General features: G+C 49.3%; 2 protein-coding genes across 6 annotated transcripts in view; one reads left to right on the top strand and one right to left on the bottom strand.

Moving 5' to 3' along the window:
• Positions 1-3,110: 3,110 nt before the first annotated feature.
• Cebpd (CCAAT enhancer binding protein delta) lies at positions 3,111-4,411 on the top strand. The gene has a single exon (XM_048452471.3). The coding sequence runs from the start codon at positions 3,275-3,277 to the stop codon at positions 4,079-4,081; it is 807 nt and encodes a 268-aa protein (XP_048308428.3). The 5' UTR covers positions 3,111-3,274; the 3' UTR covers positions 4,082-4,411.
• Positions 4,412-5,177: 766 nt separating this feature from the next.
• The window catches only part of Spidr (scaffold protein involved in DNA repair), a 242,950-nt gene continuing 233,068 nt past the window's right edge, over positions 5,178-15,059 (bottom strand). For 3 of the 5 annotated variants that reach the window (XM_048452445.3, XM_048452444.3, XM_048452442.3), the window contains 4 exons: positions 12,685-12,778; positions 10,977-11,091; positions 10,634-10,687; positions 5,178-5,712 (listed from right to left, as the gene is read on the bottom strand). In XM_048452445.3, coding sequence (XP_048308402.3) covers positions 5,566-5,712; positions 10,634-10,687; positions 10,977-11,091; positions 12,685-12,778 — 410 coding nt within the window. In that variant the 3' untranslated portion in view covers positions 5,178-5,565. The remainder of the gene's footprint in view (positions 5,713-10,633; positions 10,688-10,976; positions 11,092-12,684; positions 12,779-15,059) is intronic. The other 2 variants (XM_048452443.3, XM_048452449.3) reach the window with 2 other exon arrangements.

Consider the following 15,059-nt stretch of genomic DNA (forward strand, 5'->3'; position numbering starts at 1 on the left):
AGGTCTGAGGAGGAGGAGGAGGAGGAGGGCTGCGGGATCCACAGGAAGTATGGGCAGCGGAGGAAGGCTGCAGCAGGTATTTTGAGACTAGGGGACTGGGTGTGGAGGAGAGGACTGAGCGGTGAAGGTCTGCCATTAGCTGGCTTGTTTCCCTGTTCTGCTCAGCTGGAGTGTCCACAGCAGATGCCTGTGGGAGCTGGGATAATGGGACATGTTGGGGGAAGCAGGTTGGAGGTCTTTCTGATCCATTGGGGATGGGGTCAGAGAGGAAAGGGAGACCACGGCAGGTGTTCCACTACAGAGCCGGTGACAGGGACTGGATTTGAAGGAGCAGGAGGAGAGGTGCAGTCAGTCTACCTACTTCCCTGGCAGGAGGCTGACCGAAGCAATTATAAAAGAAATAGCTTTATTTGGTTGTACGGTTTTGGAGAGCTAAAGTCCATGAGGAGTGAGCAAAGGTATAGCATCAGGAACAGCTACGAGCCGGCACCTCCGACTGCAAGTAGGAGACAGAGAGAGAATGCTGGGAATGCCTGGAGTCTTTTGAAACCTCAAAGTCAACCCCAGAGTGGCACACTTCCTCCAACAAGGTTCCCAAACAGTTCCACCAAGTATTTAGACATGTGACCCATTTTTATTCAAATCGCCACATATTACAACTTTCTCTTCTTGATTTATGACCTCAATATGTAGTTCAAGCTGGTTTCAAATCTGCAATCCTCCTGCCTGTGCTTCCTGAATGTTGGGATTACAGGTGTGTGCCACCACATCTGTCCTTATGGTGGGTTTAAACAAAGCCGGGCTTACTAAACATGAGGAACAAGCAATCCTAGTCCCGTTGGTTTGATTTGGGACTCTTATTTCCCCTTTTCCAAACTTCACAATTTATTTTGAGAAGAACACATTTTTTTGGAAATAATAATATTTATAAACCAGACAATTATGCCACAACACAGGAAAATATAGTTAAAATTAGCTCTAGGGCAAAAGGCTTATTAAAAAGCATCTAATTTGGGGCTGGCAAGATGGCTCCGTTGGGTAAAGGCACTTGCCCCCAAGCCTGGCAACTTGAGTTCCATTTCTGGAACCTACATGGTGGGAAGAGAGAATTGACCCTTGACTGTTCTCTGAATTCTAAATGCATGCTACAACGTGTCTCCTCCCTTCCTTCCTCTCCTCCCCTCAAACACACATACAGTAAATGGAAATATTTTTAAGTGTATAATCTGATTTGTGAGGGCACTGATGTCAGCTAAGTTTTACTTTCCTTCAAACTCAATTTCCTATCTAGATTTACCTAGGACTGTTAGAAATGCCTCACGTTTGGGTATTCCACCCAGAGAACTGTTCTCGCGTGTGTGAAATGCACAGACAGGGTCTCGGGGAGATTAGCTGGCCATTCCGGGTGACCAGACTGACCCCACTCTGACGGTGCTCCAGGACTCTAGAACCCTCTCAGCATTGCTAGTCTCCTGAATTCCTAAACACCAAGGTTTCACGAAGGTTCACATGGAGTGGGTGTCATTGGAGCCTCTCCACTGTGGTCCATGTGTGAACGTTGTGGGGAACACGGGCAAAATCAAGGATCCTAGCCAGAAGGCTTCCTTGACAGGTGTGCTGAGAACAGTTTAAATGAGGACCAGGAAGATGGATTTGTCACAGTGATAAAGCACCCTTGAGAGCTAGCGGACAGTCATGAAAGAATCTCAAACAACTGTCACAGCACCTGGATTGTTATTTTTAAAGGGTCTTTGTTGGTTCTCAAATGTCACAAAACATTCCTGCTTTGTTATTCTGTCATGTCTCCTTTCTTTCTAGAATGGGGGCGGGGTGGGGGGGAGGCGGGCTTCAGGCCCAGCAGGTTTCTGCAGGCAGAAGTCATAGCATTAAGGTGAATCCCAAAGGTGCTTGCTAGTGGCCTCCTAAGCTAAGTCCTTCTAATCGGCTCCCACTGTCTTGTCAACACAATTCAGTTTTCCCAAGTGCAGCGAGTGGACTCAAGTACCAGAAACAGAAGGTGTCTCACTGAAAACAGCCTCCACGAGGGACAGAGTGTTCCCTAATCGATTAGAGAGGGCCTTTGTCGTGCTTCTACGGACATGGCTTTCAGGGCTAAGAACCAAGTTTGTTATAGTTCTGTGCATGGGCTCACATCCACGCTGGCTTTAAACTGAGCAGGTAATTAGTTACAACATCGATATCGAGACCATTTTAAGATTCTCAACTGCGTTTACCCTTTTCCAGAAAACCCGTTTAATATTCCACAGGCCATCATTAAGATTCTCCTGGGGAAGTGATGGTGGACCAGCTGACGTCGGTCAAAATACCCGGTGACTGGGAAAGGTAAGTTAAGGAGAGGGGCACGAAGGACATACCTGAATTTGAATTTCCTGACTTACGTTTGAGATGGGAACTCAAGCACACGAGCTCTCAACCACCCCTACAGCCTCTGCTCCGAGTAGCTGGCATTGCAAGTTCCATCTTTTCATGAATTTCGCAACACATCTTTTTATGCGGTTTTAAGAGCTGGCAACTTCACATCTCTTTATAGGTATTGGAGTATCATCTTACCTTTCTGTTAGCAAAGCCACAATTACTTTACTTTAAACTAACAACTCTTTGGGGAACAATTAGCAAGGAAAAGGAACCGCGAGCTACTTCGCTACCAGCAGGTGGCAGAGCCTCAAAGACCTGGAAGAAAGCCGGCGCGCACCAGAACGCTGTCAGGTGCCCCATGTTCAGGGTGGCCGCCACTCTGCTGTGGCTCTGAGGACAGCGGGGAGGTCGCGTCTGTCTGTCCGTCCATCTTCAGGCTGTGTGGCTGAGTCTCAGCGGCCCCGAGAAGAGCACTGGCTCGGGACGGGCGGGGGCTGAGCCGGGGACCCCGACTCCTGACCCCGACTTCCCGACCCCAGGTTGGCTCCCGGCCCCGCGGCGGAGGCGCCCAGGATAGCACCCGCGGACTCGGGCTGCCGTCTGCGGGGACCGAAGGCGGCACGCTTCGCGCGCGTCGGGGCCCCAATCCTGATTTTCATTTCGCTCCAGGCTCAGAGCACTAAGTAGGCTCCAAACCGCACAAACAGGAAGGAGGGAGGGCCGGGAGTGCGGGCAGAGGGCGGTTCGTTCCCAGCAGCGCGGGCGGTCCCTCCCTTCTCGGGTCCCCGACCCGCGGGGTCGGGGCGGGGCGTGCGCGTCAGCTGGGGCTAGAAAAGGCGGCGGCCCGGTCCGGCGAGGTGACAGCCCAACTCGGACTCCAGGCCGGGCCGACGCCGCCATGAGCGCCGCGCTTTTCAGCCTGGACAGCCCCGTGCGCGGCGCAGCCTGGCCCACGGAGCCCGCGGCCTTCTACGAACCCGGCAGAGTGGGCAAACCGGACCGCGGGCCCGAGCAGGGGGAGCTGGGGGAGCAGGGCTCCACGGCCCCTGCCATGTACGACGACGAGAGCGCCATCGACTTCAGCGCCTACATCGACTCCATGGCCGCCGTGCCCACCCTGGAGCTGTGCCACGACGAGCTCTTCGCCGACCTCTTCAATAGCAACCACAAAGCGGCCGGCGCGGGCGGCCTGGAGCTGCTGCCCGGCGGCCCCGCGCGACCCCCAGGCGCGGGTGCAGCCACCCGGGGCCCGCTCAAGCGCGAACCCGACTGGGGCGATAGCGACGCGCCGGGCTCCCTGCTGCCCGCGCAAGTGGCCGTGTGCGCGCAGACAGTGGTGAGCTTGCCGGCCCCGGCGCAGCCCACACCGCCCACGTCGCCCGAGCCCCCTCGGGGCAGCCCGGGGCCGAGCCTCGCGCCGGGCCCGGTCCGAGAGAAGGGCGCGGGCAAGAGGGGTCCGGATCGCGGCAGCCCAGAGTACCGGCAGCGGCGCGAACGCAATAACATCGCCGTGCGCAAGAGCCGCGACAAGGCCAAGCGCCGCAACCAGGAGATGCAGCAGAAGCTGGTGGAGCTGTCGGCCGAGAACGAGAAGCTGCATCAGCGCGTGGAGCAGCTCACGCGGGACCTGGCCGGCCTCCGGCAGTTCTTCAAGCAGCTGCCCAGCCCGCCTTTTCTGCCGCCCACCGGCGCCGACTGCCGGTAACGCTCTGCCCGGGCTCAGAGACTCCAAACGACCGATACCTCAGCCCCCGACGGCCAGGAGCACACGCCGCCAGAGCCGCTGCAGTTTCGTTGCGAGCGACCGGAAGCTGCAGCTTGGACACTGGACTGCGAGAGAAGCTATGAGTCTTTCCCCCTTAAATTATTTTTATAATGGTAGTGTTTTCTACGTCTTATTACCATCGCAGCTAAGGTACATTTGTAGAAAGAGAAGACTTTCCGACAGACTTTTGTAGATAAGAGGAAGAGACTGCGCATGCTTTTTATATTCATTTTTACAATATTTGTAAGAATAAAGAAGCATTTAAATCGCTGCAGCTTCCTAAATTCAGTCTCTCCCGCACACAATGTACTAGGACTTCACCAGGGAAAAGCAGGCACCTGGGAGCCACAGGACCAGGTGTGGTGCCCACACGGGGTAAGGAGACTTGAGACATGAGTTTGCTTGCTTTGGAAGCCTCGCAGAGTTGGCCTCATGCTCTGTATTGCCAGCGGAAGGGACATGGGAAAGCATGGTTACTCCATGTTAGGTTTTAAGATGCGATCCCAGAGTGTGCAGACCTGGGTTGGGGCTGGCCAGAGAATAGCTGTGAGAGTGGAAGAAAGCCCCGGAGAGCCAGAAACCGGATTCCTCTTCGCCTGTGGGCTTTGCTTTCACTTTCCTCAATCCTAGGGACGTGCTGTAGTTTTCAAACTGTGCACCAGGAAAAAGTCAGATTGTAAAATATAAAAGGGGCAGCCCCAAACACCTTTAATTGTAATGTTTGAGGGTTTAATCCAAAAAAAAAAAAAGCTCTGTACATTTCTCCTAAGAAAACCATGTCTTAGGAACACGGCCTTGTTATTAAGTTACTGTGCAGAAGAAAAAAAAATAAATTCAGGGTTCAAATATGTAGCTTCGTTAGTAATTCAAATCCAGTCCAAAGCACAGGACAGTGGGTCACTGTGAGTATGAACTTTGCCCTCGGGCAGGTGTGTGCTGGAGTGAGCTACAGAGGCTTGTTTAACACAGCTCAGCTGTACGGTATGGGTGACAGTGCTATCTCTGGCAGTCTCAAGAACACTAGAATCACAAAGTGTTTGGGTTGGACATTTGTTTATTACAGCCGAACAGCAACATCTCAATAGGAGATATTGCTTGAAGCTTTAACATTAAATACCACAGAGAAAAAAATGTACACACATAGGTATAAAGCTACGTCCTAATCAATCAGTAATATTGCCTAAGTAATGCAAAATGAAGACCACAGAGATATTCAAGCTTTAGAAACATGTTCTCAAACTTAGAGGAAGGTAATTAAAAAATATAATAAAGGTATTTTGATTTTTAATTTACAAAACCATCCTATTAATCTATTTACCAGGAAAAATAGAAACCTATTAAATTTAAAAACCATTAAAATACTCTGTGGCGTTAACATAGCTCCCCAAAACAAGCCCCCACCCTTCGTGCAAAGTTCCCAGATGTCAGGAAGGAGGGTGGTTGGCTCCTCCTGCATCCAGAAGCTCAATCTCCTCCAGTGTGACGCAGCCGGTCTGCTGTGGGGTGACGGACTGGACAAAGCAGAGTAAAGGTCCCATCTCCTTCCCAAGGACATTCTTCACTTCATAACTCTGCAGTGACAGAAGCAAGCTGGTTAAAGCAAACAGTCCCGGACTCCGAACATTCTGTTCCCAACAATGCCACAGCCAGGGCAAAGGCCCTTCCTTCCAATGGCAAACAGTTTTCTGGGGTGCTTGGGTGAGGTGTATTATAAAGGCCCCCTTTATTACAGCAAACAAACGAACTACTTTATCACTTTATTCTGATGTTTGGCTGTTTCGGGCACCAGGATAAGGGGCCTAGCACAGGATCTGGAAGACAATAAGTACAGGAAGTGCTGTCCTTCCATGGGGGCTGGGCTTTTGGCTTGCAAGTCTCCCACTTCCTTTGGGGACACTTCCCCAATCTAGCAACACTTCTGGTCAGAGGATTTCCTGGTGCTTGCCCCAAACTTCCCTCTTCAATTGGATTCCATTTCTTCTTGAATTTCATGGGGCTAACCATTTCTTTCCACGCAGTGGTAATGTGACTTTTTCTCAAGTAAATCTTGAGAAAGTTTCATCTTCAGACATAAACACAGGTACTGGGTAACAGGGCTTCTATCTCTGATGTGGCTGTGCCTTGTCTGGGCTTTTACAGATCCAACTTCAGAGCATTTTTGGTGAGGGTGGGATTAAAAATAAAACTCACACTTGGAGATGGGACTGATACTGCCGTGTGATAGCACCCTGGCCTGTCTTGTCCTCTGCACAAGGCAGGGTCATCCCCTTCAGCATTTTTGTTCGTTTGGTTTTTTTTGTTTTGTTTTGTTTTTGAGACAGGGTTTCTCTGTAGCTTTGAAGCATGTCCTGGAACTAGCTCTTGTAGACCAGGCTGGCCTCAAACTCAGAAATCTACCTGCCTCTGCCTCCCAAGTGCTGGGATTAAAGGTGTGTACCACCATCGCCCAGCTAGGATTTAGTTTTGTACATATGAATTCAGGCCATCCATGGTCAAGACCTTTGGGTCAAGGAGATGGACAGAAAATGTGGTCAACACAGATTTTGGCTCCTGGCATTCTACCTGTGTCCTTAGTGCCACCCCAAGTCTGGGCTGGCCACAGTGATGTCCTAAACTCAGGAAGGGTGGCAAGCCCAGTCAGGCACTATGAGGAAGCTGGCAAGGAGTCCTCACTGGGGAGGCTTCTGTGACTGCAGCCCTGCCTTGAGGGTACCAGCCATGGAACAGAGATGAAACATCCCACTGCAGCCCAGAAAGGACTATGTGTGCAGAGGGCTGGGTATTTTGTTTGTAGAGGATCAGTAGCTTACTTGTTACTTTGTAAAGTTTTGGATTCCTTAATACAAAATAAGCAAGGTCTACAGTTTGGTTCAAAAGCCTGACAGGAAAAATGAGACCTGCAGAAGAGGAAGGTCAGAGGCTTCACAGGAGGTGGGTCTTCACTGCAGGTGGGCGTGGCCTGCTCCAGGGTGAGGTCTGAACTGAGCACCAGCACCAGACCAGGCACCAACAGGTGGCGGGAGCAGGGTGCCAGGGGGCCGACTATGCGTTCCTCCAGTGTCTCTTACTGCGTTCCTTCCCCAGTGCTTGTTTAAGTGTGAAAAAGTGACCCAGGCATTCCCATGTATTCCTCCGGTAAAAGTATGAATTTTTTGCTTTCTTTTGAGGCAAGGTTTCATGCCATGTAGCTCAGGCAGACCTCAAACTTGCTATGTGGCTGAGGATGCCCTTAAATTCCCGATTCTCTTACCTTACTTCTCAAGTGCTGGAGTTACAGGTGTGAAACACCACGCCCAGCTCATAAATATGGAATCTGGATTTCATAAAGGTCAGTGCAAAATTATTTCTATGTAAAATGTTAGGTTCAGTTCCATCACCTAGAGACTTAATAAATCATATGTATTTTTGGGAAATGAACATGGTGAATTTAAAACATTCATATCAGCAAATTCATGCACTGTCCATATGAATGAATGAATGTGTGTGTGTGTGTGTGTGTGTGTGTGTGTGTGTGTGTATCCATCTGATTTTTAGTATTTACTCATTTATTTCGTGTCTTTTTGAGAAAATCTGACAGTGCTTGGATTGAACCCAAGTTTTTCTGCATGCTGGGCTACTACTATTCTCCTGAGCTACAGTCAATTCCCTGGGTCTCTATTTTTTTTTTTTAAAGATGTAATACATGTGTGCCTTTTCTAAAAGTCGAGGGAGCAGATTTCAACCCCACGTCTGTAATGTCACTAGTGAGAAACAGCAATAACAACAACGTTAATCTTAACGCTTCCACACTCACAGTGTGAGCACAGCGAACACATACCATTTCGCATTCCTGTATCATAACCAGAAACAGTACATTTGGTTCAGGGATGGGAGTATGGTTTTTTGGAGCTCCCTAACTGGATTCTCTGGGATTCTGTAAATGTGCATCCTCACCAGAAACCCCCAGAGTCTAGAATGGGTGACTTGCAGCTGTCTGCCATCGTGTGTCAGGCTCCGCTCCAGATCAGAGGATGGTGTAGAGAGCTTGCTAAAATGTACTCATGGCGTGGCTTGTCCTTTGCCCATTGATGTGGACTCTGAATCTAGAGCACCTACAAAGGTGACACCAAGTGCTATGACCGCCATGTCATTGCATTTAACATCTGTGCACATGTATGTACAAGTGTGCAACCATAGGGGAGAGTATATGCATGTACAGTCAGTGTCCAAGTAGACTCCTCATACACAAGTGCATGCACAGCTAGTACACACACACAGGCAGTGTCCAAGCAGATTCACACACAAGCACATTCACCCCCGTACTTCCACACACAGGAACACATGCCCATAGGCCTTTCCAAGCCTTACAAGGACGTTTTCAGCTACCAGAGCATTCTGGTCGAGAAGTTAAGTGCTGGAGGAACAATATACCTCAGCCAGCAGGAAACCGAAGAAAAGAAGGATTTCTGCCAATGTTTCCTGGTGTTTTGATCCCCAAAGAGGTATTATCTTACAGAAGGTACTAGACACTGTCTTTTTGGGACATCAGGGTTCATGGTGGCCACTGAGTCAGAGGGCTGATGCATCACGGACAGAATGTAGCTATTGATGGTCGAGGGTTTGTTATTCACCCTGAAGCAGGACTTTCCACGCTGTCCCCCGCCTTTTCCACAGGACATACTCAGTAAACTACGGCCCACCTTCTCAAGCACCCACCTGAGCACCTACACCCACCAGAAACCTCTAACATCAGTCTCTGTGTTCTCCTGGTCCAATGGCATCCAATGTTTCATCTTCCTCCCATAAAGACCAAACAGCAGGAGATACATTTCAGCAAATAGACACTGCTTTCTGTCCCCTTTGAAGCAGTGTAAGTTCTTCAAGTCTCTGTCTCATGCTTCCTGTCTTGGCTAACTACCAACTACCAGCTGTCCCTTCTGCAGAGGGAAAAGCTACCATGGTGGGACCTTGTGGTGAGTCCCTCATGGAGGTGGGCAACAGCGAGGGCCGTGTGTGAGCAATGGGCTTGAAATTCTTAGGCCACGGTGACTGCTGACTTTCACAGAATGAGAAAGTCAGCTGTGTGCGCTAACTCGCTGCCAAAGCAGCAGCTCAGATGAAGGTTCCAGGACAGAGTACAAGGCCACCAAAGAGCTGTACGGCTGGCGGTTTTATACCAGGGGAACAGAAACTGGCACCTTGTGAAGTCAGCCCTGAGAACCACAGCTCAGACCAACAATCCTCACAGCCTATTTATGCATCTTCTGATTTCATGACAGTGCTCGCTGAGATGAAAGAGGGTTAGTGGTGGCTCTGTGTCTCGGCTGTCCTTTTTGGCATGGGGCTCGGGCAGGCAGGAGGGGCTAAGGAGAAACCTGATAGGAGGGTCAACACTCCACACATTCAAGCTGGAATTGGACCATGGGGACCAGTAAGAAAGCACTCCTGTTTGGAAGCCAAGGTTGCTCTGGTCAGCTTAATAGAACTGATGTCATTACAGGTAGCAGGTCCCTGACACCCTTTTCTGGGTTATCAGTTCCATGAGTTCCTTGCAGTGCACTGACTTATAGACGGGGGGGTTTCATGCAGGCACATGCTGGTTTCAGACATGCTATGTAGCTAAGGCTGATCTTGAACTTCTGACCTTGCAGCTGTGCACTACCACACTCAGACCCTGTGCGTGTCAGCCAGGCACGCCACCACCTGAGCCACATCCTCAGCTCCCTACAGAGTCCTTAACGCTTCTGCGTGGTAAATGGCATTTCGAAGAACAGAAGTTCCACTGTGTGGACCAATTTTCAGGCAGTAATTCTCTTCTTGGAGGCACGTGCCGCAGTTTATTGTGTCATTATATAGTAATTCTCAAGGTAGGCAACCCCAAACGGTCTGAGAAATAGTAACAATGTTTTCAGTTATTCAGAGTCCATAATATCCTGCAGTATAAACTAAAAAGGCCTCAGGGCCAGCAAGATGGCTCAGTAGGCAAAGGTGCCTGCCATTAGGTCTGATGACCTGAGTTCACCCAATCCCTGGGAACCACAGGGCAGGAGGAGATGCCCGATTCCTACAAGTTGTCTCTCACAAACTCTCTCTCTCTCTCTCTCTCTCTCTCTCTCTCTCTCTCTCTCTCACACACACACACACACACACACACACACTAATTTAAAAGAGCCTTTCTTCGGCAATCCTGTTTGTGACTGGGAAGTTGGGAAGAAGCTCTAGTCCCTAGGCTGTATGTCTCTAGCAGAAGCCACAGAGGAAGATTTCCAGAGTCTGTTTGAAGGTTGATCTGAAAAGGATCCCATCTCCAAGCAAGGAAGGCTCTGACCCTGCCATTCTACACTGCATGGCGGTGGCAAGATGGATGTCTTAATACAAGCGACTTGTGTTCTTATAGTAGGATTTGTTGTTGATGAACATACAGAGCAAAGGGATCTTCCTAAGGGGCAGCTGTACACAGGTCCAAGAGCACAGGACGGACTCAAGCTGCACCCCTACGCCGCCCATACTTACCCCGTCCGTGGAGGCAGCAGACATCAGCAGTGAAGAAATACTTCTCTCCAACAGCTGCAGGGACAGGGAAGAAGGGCTCAGTGACACCCACCAGGGGCAAGCACTCACCCAAGGTGCTCCTGTCTGAGGATAGCCCGAATCTAAGCTGTCTGTAAACACTACACAGAGAAACTGTGGTAGGTGACCCTACTTCTCCTTCCTAAGAACTGAAGGCAGCTCTTACCACATCTCCTTCTTGGCACATAGAGTCTGCCACAAGGCAAAATAGAGAACACACATGTACCCTGTTCCAGCCTCAGTAGACACACAGAATCAAGCATAAGCTCCAGGTCCCTTTTCCTACCTTGACCTTCACAGTACTCTTGGGTCTCGTGGGACAGTCCAGAAAGACGTGCAGGCTCCTCTTTTGAAGTGGCGACAAAACCAGTCGTGAACAGTCCCCACAGGAGAAGAGGCCCCTAGCATGTGAGGGGACATGGGAGTGCAAGCAACAAGGGAGGGAGGGACATATCAGAAGAGTCCTACAGCAAAGAGATTCCTCTAAACATAGGTGTTTAGTGACTCACTAACTCTACTGTCAGAATTAAATTATTGGAACCAGACAAAAGCAGTCAGGGACTGGACTATTCTGATGGATTAATAGTTGGGAGCTGCTGAGGGGACCCTTGGGTACACAACGAGGCCTTTATTCATGAGGAATATGGGGGGAACACAGCCTTCCAGGAAGTGAAGGTCTCACCCTTCCAGCAGCGCAAACTTGCTCATCAACCCTGGCCTCTTCACTCCCACACTGATTTCACATGAACCCACGCTGCCTTGCTTCTTTGAAATAATGCAGAAGTGTCTTGTGTACACACAAGGCCAACAACCCAGTAGACATCAACAAGATGTATGCTCTTTGTCTCTTTTAAAAAATTATTTTATGTATATGGATGCTTGGCCTGAACGTATTCTGTCCACCACGTACACTCCTGGCACCTAAAGAACCAGAAAAGAGCATCAGAGCCCCTGGAACTAGTCACAGACAGTTGTGAGCTGCTGGGAACCCAGTCTGGTCCTCTGCAGGGTAGCCCACACTCTGAATTGCTGAGCATCTCTCAGTCCCACTCTTGGCTTCTAGGAAACAGACAAATGATGGGGACTCTTTGGTTTGTGATGTGACACAGTCCACTGGGAGGCAGAGAAGCAACTTCAGAGAAAAAACAGTACTGGCAGTGTGCTGGCTAGCTGTATGACAACATGACACAGATCAGTTATCTGAGAGGAAGGAGCCTCAACTGAGAAAATGCCTCCTAAGACTGGGCTGCAGGCAGAAGAGCATTTTCTCAACTGGTGATTGATGGGGAGGGCCCAGTTCATTGCTGGTTATGCCACCCCTGAGCTGGTGGTCCTGGGTTCTGTAAGAAAGCAGGCTGAGCAAGCCATGGGGAGCAAGCCCATAAGCATCAGTCCCCTGCACCAGTTCCTGTCTGGAGGTTTCTACCCTGTTTGAATTCCTGTCCTAAATTCCTTCAGTGAAGGACTAAAATGTGTAAGCCAAATAAACCTTTTCATTTTCAGCCTTTTTTTGGTCATGGTGTAATCACAGCACAGAAACCATAGCCAAGAAAAATAGTTAGCCTTGACCTCAGCCCAGAAGGGTAATAAAAGTGGGCAGAAGAGAGATGTCTATTGACAGCTGCTCATGGTCCTCTGGGAAAAGTCTGATCGACTCTGCAAACATACCATGCAGTTGCTCTGCCCTTGGGTAAAGTCTGCAGGACTCCTAGGACATGCCACGCAGCCTGTCTTACCTGTTCAGATTTGTACTTCTTTCCTCTCCTAATAATGAAGGAGTTAAGCACAAAGCTCAGTTCTACACTTTTAAGGACAGGGAGAGCTGCAAAGACAGTGGAAAACCCGCAAAGACACCACAGTCTCTATCCTGAAGTCCAGCAGAGTGGATTCCCTTCTGTGCTTGGGGAACCCATGTGTAGGACAGAAGGTCACAGGACCCTAGGGATGGGCTACTGCAGTGTTCTTTGGGCCCCAGGGCTTTCAGGCAGCCTTACCCATCTTCTGGCTTCTGTTCCAATCTCCCATTGCCACACTGGTCACATGCAGACCACAAGAAAGCAGTGCTCTCATCTACATCAACCACGGCACCTAGTGAGAAGAAAGGCTGGAGTCACCACTGACCCACTTCCTCGCCTCTGGAATTGCCTGTCTTACTTAGCTCTACTTCTTACTAGTTTGTTAGTTCCTTTCTTCGTGATCTTTCTGGTTTCCTTGCTGACTGTGACTAAGAACATATGCAGTCACACGGTTGGGGAGCCGGCTCACTGTGCAAACACGAGAGGAACTAAGGTCCAGTCTTCAGCACCCAGATAGTCAACACATTCTATCTTGTCTGCACCAGATCCTTCACTCTGATAGCCAGGCTTTGTCTTGCTTTATCAAAACCTATTTACAGCCCACCTCTGAGGATCTATCCTATCTAAAGACTATAACTGCTTCTTGTAAACTTTGTCAAACTTCTAATCCTACTTCCGGGCAATGGAATCTCCCTTTCCCCACTCATGGAGCCAGGGGCTCTCTCCCTGAATGAGACCGGCAGCTTGACTTCACCCATATGCACACAGTTAAGACACTTCAGATACCTTTCAATCATGGTGGACACATTCTCAGGATGGGTAGAAGCTTTCCCCACCACTAATAAAAGATCTCCGACGGTTTTCAATCTCCTTTTTTAGGGAGATCGTCCCCCGTGTCAGAGTTCCAACCTCTCAGATCTCGCAAACTGTAGCCAAAGCCCTTAACATCCCATGGTGTTTCCATATCCCCAGTCTTCAGGCAAAGTTGAACGAACTGATTGTTCTCTCAAAAATATCCTTATCAAACTCTCCCAAGAACTTCATTCAGATTAGATAAAACTCCTGCCTCTGACTCTACGCGACTAAGAGTCCTTCCAAAGAAGCCCCTCCTCATCTCCTCTTTTGAGTTCATATATGGATGACTGATTATACCTCCTAGTCTCCTATCTCAGTGTCACCTCTCCCTGATCACCGGCTCATCCCCTTGTCACACTGTCTTAGCACTCCCAGATCCCCTTCTCTCTTCAGTTAACATCAGGGATTTAGTTCGGCCCTCTCCTCCAGGTCACAATCCCCCTTCTCTTTCTCCAGAATGGACAGACTCATTCAGGGTCATCTTTATGACCCCAACTGCGCTAAGATCAAGGGTTTCCCTTGCTGGATTCATCTCTCTCGTCTCAAACCTTTATACCATCAGCTCAAGATAATTCCCCTTCTTACATCTCAACCCCAACAGGACCTAGTTCTCCTAAGTTTCAGAAGATACCCAGGCCCGGTCTCAGAAGAATGCCAAGACCCAAGGAAGACCCTGCAGGGTCATGTCTCACTTTTTCTCTTACTTCTTCTTGCCCATACCCGTCAAGAGTGAACTCTACATGGAGATCTGAGGTTCAGGAGGCCTAACTCAGCAGGGCACGCAGACCACTCACATGCTGGGGTCTGGACACTGCTCACTCATCATCTGCAAACAGGAGGTACTCATCCCTATAAGACCCAAATCCATTTCTGAAACACCTGCCCCTATGCTTGCTTTCTCTATGATCAAACTAGAAATTACTGTTGATGCTAGCCAGAAACTTATAGAGGCTGCCCTTATTGGTCCTGTAAGAGATATAATGCATATTCAGGAAGGCACTCTCTTTATCTTTTATGCAGAGTGGGGAATTTTTTTAACATTCTAATTAAAGACCCATAGCACCCCATTGGTAATCTCTACTATAGCACTTCTTATAGCCACCCACCAGGCATGGTCCCAATACAGAGGGCACACATCCCACTCTCTAAGCCCCTAGGTATCAACACAGTAGAAGTAGTGGTCCAAAGCTCCTCAAAGGTCCTTCCATCCCTAATATCACCCCTTTTTGATGATACTGATTCTACCTCCCCCTCACACCATCTCGTTTCAAATCTTAACCTCTGCATATCAGCTGTTGAATAGTGTCTTGCCTGACTGCTTATAAGAATGCTGGTTGTGTGTCCCTCCTGGTCAAACTCACAATCACCTTTTGTGCCTTCATCCACTGTCTTATTAGATTCTCCTGTCTTGTCACTGGTAAATTGTTCTGAGCCAAATATCACTACTACATCTCATCTCTCCACATCTCTCTCTTTGGTGTTGCAGACTGCTTTACCTCCCTAGGAACACGCCATGTGGGCATTCTGGATTCTGCAGACTGTAATACCATTACCCTTAGTACTACAACCCAGCCCTGCTGCCAAAACATTCACAATGCCTTGATTCCCCGAGGCACACAAGTATACCACTGCCTACCTTCTAGGTGGTAGGACTTACGTCCTGGTGTTCCTTTCTCCTAATTAGGGGTGGTACCTGGTGAGGAAGCCTTGCCAGTTCC

This window comes from Myodes glareolus, chromosome 2 (assembly GCF_982192425.1).
Source record: "Myodes glareolus chromosome 2, mMyoGla1.1, whole genome shotgun sequence".
NCBI classification, from domain to species: Eukaryota; Metazoa; Chordata; class Mammalia; order Rodentia; family Cricetidae; genus Myodes; species Myodes glareolus.